The sequence below is a fragment of the Nicotiana tabacum genome, chromosome 7 (genome assembly GCF_000715075.1).
Source record: "Nicotiana tabacum cultivar K326 chromosome 7, ASM71507v2, whole genome shotgun sequence".
Classification (NCBI taxonomy): domain Eukaryota; kingdom Viridiplantae; phylum Streptophyta; class Magnoliopsida; order Solanales; family Solanaceae; genus Nicotiana; species Nicotiana tabacum.
The window spans coordinates 52,072,496-52,079,726 of NC_134086.1; the positions used below are offsets into that span (position 1 = coordinate 52,072,496).

The following is a 7,231-nucleotide window of genomic DNA, read 5'->3' on the forward strand; positions in this document are numbered from 1 at the left end:
ATTGGGGGCCTTAAATTGGAAAGATTGCCAGGTTATGCTGGAAAAATGGTCGGGTTATGCCGAAAAGGTAGGAAGGTCCTCGAGTTATACCGGGAAGGTCCATAGGTTATGCCGGGGAAAGTCATCGAGTTATGCCGGAAAAGAAAAGGTCCTCGGGTTATTCCTGGGAGGTCCACGGGTTATGCCGGAAAAGTCATCGGGTTATGCCGGGAAGGAAAACGGTCCTCGGGTTATGCCGGAAAAGGTCCTCGGGTTATGCCGGGGAAGTCATCGGGTTATGCCAGAAAAGGTCTTCGGGTTATGCCAGGGAGATCTACGGGTTATACCGGGAAAGTCATCGGGTTATGCTGGGGAGGTCCACGGGTTATGCCAGGAAAGGTCATCGGGTTATGCCTGAAAAGGTCCTTGGGTTATGCTGGGGAGGTCCTCGCGTTATGCCGGGAAAGTCGTCGGTTTATGCAGGAAAAGAGAAAAAGGTCCTCGGGTTATGTCGGGGAGGAAAAAGGTCCTCGGGTTATGCCGGGAAAGTCATCGGGTTATGCCGGAAAAGAAAAAGGTCCTCGGGTTATAACAGGGAGGTCCACAGGTTATGCCGGGAAAGGTCATCGAGTTATGCCGGAAAAGGTCCTCGGGTTATGCCGAGGAGGTCCTCGGTTTATGTCGGGAAAGTAATCGGGTTATGCTGAAAAAGAGAAAAAGGTCCTCGGGTTATGCCGGAAAAGTCATCGGGTTATGCCGAAAAAGAAAAAGATCCTTGGGTTATGTTGGGGATTAACTAGTGAGTGGAACCCTATAATAGAAAAGACTACCAGGTTATGCTGAGAGTGACTAGGGAATGGGACCCTATATTGGAAGAACGTAGCTAAAGATTGGGGACCCTAGGCTACCATGATTTTCTAATTTTTCTTCTTCTTGTTTTCATTTCACTTTTAATACTTTATTTAAGAGAATGCATGAAGAGTTTGAAAGGGACTTCCCTTTTTGGGTTAACTTCAACTGCAGGACCATTCTGGTCTCTGCGCACCTTGCTTTTATTGCACCTGCTTCTTGTGAGTTTATCTTAGATTGCACCTATTTTCAAAATAAAGAACAATTTGTCAGTTTGAAACGGCGGTTGGTTTGTGGCCTTGATTGTTTTGATCATTTGATCTCGGCCCAACCCTTTTGCTAAAATCCTTTACTACTTGCTGGCTTTCTGGAGACCGACTTCTCTTCTAAAACCGAGTATCTTGACTTTTCCCAAAATTTCACATGACGGTTAACCCGTAGGGCTTGGTTTTTCATTTCATTTTTCCTTTATGGGCACTTAACTTTGAATTCCTTCCTTTTCAAGAATTTTTGACTCTAGAGCATCGGCCATCATGGCCAGTCAAGGACGACTTGATGCACCTGCTGAGGCTGAGTGCCTTTTCCTAAACTTTGCTTTTGCTAAGCAGAACCCTGTAAAACCAATCTTGCCATCTTTTTTTGTATTAGTTTCGGAGGAGGATTAAACCGAAAGGGATTCAAAGAAAAGTAAAGAAAGGATAGGAAAATGAATTTAAAGAGAAGTGTCCCATTCGGGGAAGGAAAGAAGGACTTATCTGGAGTACATGCAGACTTCAATAGACATGACATGCTTCTTGGACTGGATACCCGATCTATGCAACTATCCAACTTCTCATAAACCCATTATGACCTGTGTTTTAAAACCGGGAAACCTTGCCAGGACTCTTTCAGTGCCAATAGTTGTAAGGGATTCCTTCTTCTCGATCAACGGTGCCCTTTTCGGGTTTTCGCCAATTGACCTCTCTCATTTCTCTTCTCACTATTGCCTTATAGTGCTCTTTACGAGTTTTCACTAACAAGACTCTCTCATTTTTAATTTCTCTGCTTACCATCGCCTTACGGTGCCCGTGCGGGTTTTCACCAATAAGACTCTCTTATTTTATTTCTCTCATCTGGTTGTATCGGATCCAAGCAGCCGCATTCTCCGATTCTCGAACATTCTCATCACTTGATCAAAAGGACTTGAACAAGATTTAGGGTAAAAAGAGTTTGGATTGAATTACAACTTTGGAATATTTCTGGTGAACCGTCGCCGAACTATTATAACATTTGCCCCAGTTTTACTTTTGGGGGAATTTGAATTTTTTTTTGGTGTGACTAAACCCCAGAGAGAGGCTGCCTACGTATCCTTTCGGAATCAAGTCGAACGTAGTTCAGGGAAACTTTTGTTTTTGTTTTTATTTTTGTTTTGATTTGATTTTTTTACAAACGTTTTGGGGTTGCAAGAATGAAAGCCTTCATCATCCCAATCGGATAATATTATTACCGCAAAAGGGTTAAACGTAATACCTTTTGACCACGTCTGGATTTACAGCAGTTTCAGGGTCATTTCTTTCAATGTCTCCCAGGTACAACACCCCTTTCGGCAACAATTTTCTGATAATGTATGGGCCCTTCCAGTTTGGAGCGAACTTTCCTATTGCTTCCTTGTGATGCGGGAGAATACGTCTCAAAACGAATTACCCCACTTCAAAGTTCATAGGCCGCACTTTTTTGTAGTAGGCACGAGCCATTCTTTGTTGATACAACTGCCCAGAGCAAACGGCGGCCATCCGTTTTTCATCAATTAGGGTTAACTGTTCTAGATGAGTTTTGACCCACTCACTGTCCTCAATCTCAGCTTCAACAATGACCCGAAGAGAAGGGATTTCAACTTCTGCGGGTATCACGGCTTCGGTGCCACAAACCAATAGATAGGGGGTTGCTCCGACTGATGTGCGCATAGTTGTGCGATATCCCAACAATGCAAATGACAACTTTTCATGCCATTGCCTGGAACTTTGGATCATCTTCCTAAGAATCTTCTTGATGTTCTTGTTTGCTGCTTCAACAGCACCATTGGCTTTGGGCCGATAAGGGGTAGAATTTCGATGTGTGATCTTAAACTGCTCACATATCTCCCTCATCAAGTGACTATTCAAGTTTGCAGCATTATCCGTAATGATGGTCGTAGGAATACCAAAACGGCAGATGATATTGGAGTGCACGAAATCCACCACTGCTTTCTTAGTGATGGCTTTGAGAGTGACTGCTTCGACCCATTTTGTAAAGTAGTCAATGGCAACCAATATGAATCTATGCCCATTTGAAGACTTTGGCTCGATTGGCCCAATGACATCCACACCCCAAGCAACGAACAACCAAGGTGCTGACATATGAGGCAGTTCTGTAGGTGGTGCATGAATCAGGTCGCCATGCACCTGACACTGATGACATTTTCGGACAAAGCTGAAGCAATCCTTTTCCATGGTCATCCAGTAGTAGCCTGCTCGAAGGATTTTCTTTGCCAGGACGTATCCATTCATATGGGGTCCACACACTCCTGCGTGTACTTCATGCATGATTCTTCCGGCCTCTTCGGCATCCACACATCTTAACAAGTTAAGATCTGGAGTCCTTTTGTACAAGATCTCGCCGCTCAAGAAGAAACCGCTAGCAAGCCTTCTAATGGTTCTCTTTTGGTCTCCATTGGCTTGCTCGGGATATTCTTTCATTTTCAGAAATCTCTCGATATCATGATACCATGGCTGAACATTTGGTTCCACCTCAATCATATTGCAGTAATCGTGCCTTTCTCAAATTTGGATTTCCAACGGGTCAATGTGGACATTGCCTGGATATGGCAACATCGAGGCCAAAGTAGCGAGTGCATTGGCTAACTCATTGTGAAAACGAGGAATGTACCTGAACTCGACTGACTTGAACTGCTTGCTAAGATCTTCCACATGTTGCCTGTATGGAATAAGCTTGACATCCCGAGTTTCCCATTCTCCCTGAGCTTGTCGGATAATCAGATTCGAATCTCCCATGATTATCAATTCTTCCACATCTTGGTCGATTGCCATATTCATACCCATAATGCAGGCTTCATACTTGGCAGTGTTGTTTGTGCAGAAAAACCAAAGCCGGAATGTGGTTGGATAGTGTTGACCAGTGGGTGAGATCAAGATTGCCCCAATCCCGACACCTTTTGCATTCACCGCTCCATCGAAGAACATTTTCCAAGCATTGGTGTCTTCTGAAATGACCTCAACTGAATTCACTTCCTCGTCCTAAAAGTAGGTATTCAGAGGCTGATATTCATCATCAACAGGGTTTTCAGCTAGGTGATCCGCTAGAGCTTGGGCCTTCATTGCAGTGCGAGTGACATAGACTATATCAAACTCGGTAAGCAGGATTTTCCATTTTGCCAACCTCTCGGTGGGCATCGACTTCTGGAATATGTACTTTAAAGGATCCATCCTGGTGATGAGGTAAGTGGTATAGACCAACAGGTAATGTCTAAGCTTCTGAGTGACCCAAGTTAGGGCGCAGCAAGTCCTTTCCAACAAAGTGTATTTGGCTTCGTAGCTAGTGAACTTCTTGCTCAGATAGTATATTGCCTGCTCTTTCTTCCCGGTCACATCATGTTGCTCGAGGATACATCCGAAGGAATTCTCCAAGACTATCAAATACAAAAACAAAGGCCTCCCCGATTCGGGTGCGACCAAGACTGGCAGGTTCGACAGATATTCTTTGATTTTGTCAAAGGCTTCTTGACACTCATCTGTCCATTTAATCGCTGCATCTTTCTTTAACAGCTTGAATATGGGCTCACATGTGGAAGTTAACTGAGCAATGAATCGGCTGATGTAGTTCAACCTTCCCAACAAACTCATAACCTCTTTCTTGGTTCTCGGAGGAGGCAAATCCCAAATAGAGTTTATCTTTATTGGATCTAGATCAATGCCTCTTCGACTGATGATGAATCCCAAGAGTTTCCCAGACGGAACTCCAAATGAACATTTAGCCAGGTTTAGCTTCAAATCATACTTGCGCAGACGCTCAAAGAACTTTCTCAGGTCCCGAACATGGTCATACTGTGTCTTGGACTTAATGATCACATCATCCATATACACCTCGATTTCTTGGTGTATCATGTCATAAAAGATGGTAGTCATAGCTCTCATGTACGTTGCACCGGCATTCTTTAGACCAAAAGGCATGACCCTGTAACAATAGGTGCCCCCGGGTGTGGTGAAGACTATTTTTTCTGCATCTTATTCATCCATCAAGACCTGATGATATCCAGCATAACAATCCACGAAAGACTGTATCTCATGTTTGGCATAGTTGACAACGAGGATGTGGATGTTTGGTATAGGAAAGTTGTCTTTGGGACTTGTTTTGTTCAAATCCCGATAGTCAACACACACTCGGGTTTTCCCGTCTTTCTTTGGCACTGAGACTACATTAGCCAACCATGTGGTGTATCGGATCACTCTGATCATACCTGCTTTCAACTGCTTGGTGACCTCTTCTTTGATCTTGTCACTAATGTCAGTTTTGAACTTTCTTTGTTTTTGCTGGACAGGGGGACAATCGGGGTAAGTTGGCAATTTGTGCAACACTAGATAAACACTTAATCCTGGCATATCATCGTAGGACCAAGCAAACACATCTTTGAATTCAAACAAAAGTTGGATCAGTGCATCCCTAGTTCTTTCATCCGTATGAATGCTTATCATGGTTTTTTGGACCTCTTCAGAACTACCCAAATTAACCAGCTCGGTTTCATTTAAGTTTGGCTTAGGTTTATTCTCGAATTGTTCCAATTCTCGATTTATTTCCCTAAAAACCTCTTCTTCATCATATTCCGGTTCTTGATTCATTATTTCACAGTTAGACAGCGTGCTATGATCTGGGCATGAAGTCTACAAGCATGTCAGGTATTTAAGTCCGCATTATTAGAACTGAAAGGAAGAAATAAGAAAAGTAAAAAAATCAGAAAGAATAAAGAAAGAAATTCATAGACGATGAAATATTGATTTCATTTCATTGAATTTTGAAGATAATAGAGTTTACATTGGAATTTAAAGACAGTAAACTAAAAGAAACATCCGAGTTACACCCTAGAACGACTCATGATGTAGAAAAGGTTGCAAGACTGGACTACCAGGATTCCCGCCTGACTGGGAACGGGGTAGCCTTCCAGTTTTGCAACTTGGCATTGGGCCCCACAAACAGCACCTCAGCGGTGCTCAAGCCTTTTTCCGGCTGGACCATTCTTGAAAAGATGTGGGATTGGCTGAGGCAAAACCCAACCATTTTTCTTTCGCTCATTTGCCCATGTTTCATCAGCTGTCGTGGCTTGAAAACCCATATCGAAGAACTTCTCACTGGCAGCTAAAGTGATAGGTTATGTGATACCTTGCAATGATGCCCAGAGTCCCATCCCAGGCTTATAGCCATGCTTGATCATTTCAGTAGCGACCATGATGGATGCATTTGACAGAAAGGGCTGAGGACACGGGCTTCCCTCCGCACATTAATGTGCGACCACAACCTCGAAAGCTTAATAGACTATATGCTCGCTACCTTCCCTAGCTTCGAGACATGGGACTAACGGGTCCCGATAAATTGACTGCTCATCTTCTCTGTGGACTACAATCTTCTGATCTTCATATTCAAATTTCACCATCTATTGGAGAGTGGAATGTACGGCCCTTGCCGAGTGAATCCAAGGCCTTCCCAAGAGGAAATTATAAGAAGTGTCCATGTCTAGGACCTGAAATGTCACCTCAAAATCCATAGGACCAATAGTCAAAATCAAATTAATCTCGCTTATGGTGTCTCTCTTGATTCCATCAAAGGCATGCACACAAACATTGATAGGCCTGATTCTCTCAGTCCCAATCTCCATTCTTTGCAAAGTTGAGAGAGGGCATATATCAACTCCAGATCCGCCATCCAGCATGACTCTTTTCACATAGTACCACTCATATTTAACTGCCATATGGAGGGCTTTATTGTGGGCGGCCCCTTCCGGGGGCAAATCATTTTTGCTAAAGGAAATCTGATTGACTGCAAAGAATCTTTCTGCCATCCTTTCCAGTTGTTCGAAAGTGGTTTCAATCGGAACAATAAGCTTCATTGAGGGTCTTTATCAACACTTTCTGATGCTCAGTCGAGCTTATCAGTAGTGACAAAAGCGAGACCTGAGCGGGAGACTTTCATAGTTGGTCTATTACTTCATAGTCCGCAGTTTTCATTTTACGGAAGAATTCTTTGGCCTCCTCAGCACTGACGGGCTTCTTGAGTGGGAAGCGCTTTTGTTTGGCATTGTTCACTTCCTCCAGATTAAGGTACTTCCTAGATGGCTTGGTTTCATTTACTTTCCCTGCAATTTCTTTCCCTTTGTATG

At 43.5% G+C, this 7,231-nt stretch overlaps 1 protein-coding gene across 1 annotated transcript; it reads right to left on the bottom strand.

Moving 5' to 3' along the window:
* Nucleotides 1-6,508: 6,508 nt before the first annotated feature.
* LOC142162087 (uncharacterized) lies at nt 6,509-6,961 on the bottom strand. The gene has a single exon (XM_075218394.1). The coding sequence runs from the start codon at nt 6,959-6,961 to the stop codon at nt 6,509-6,511; it is 453 nt and encodes a 150-aa protein (XP_075074495.1).
* Nucleotides 6,962-7,231: the final 270 nt, after the last annotated feature.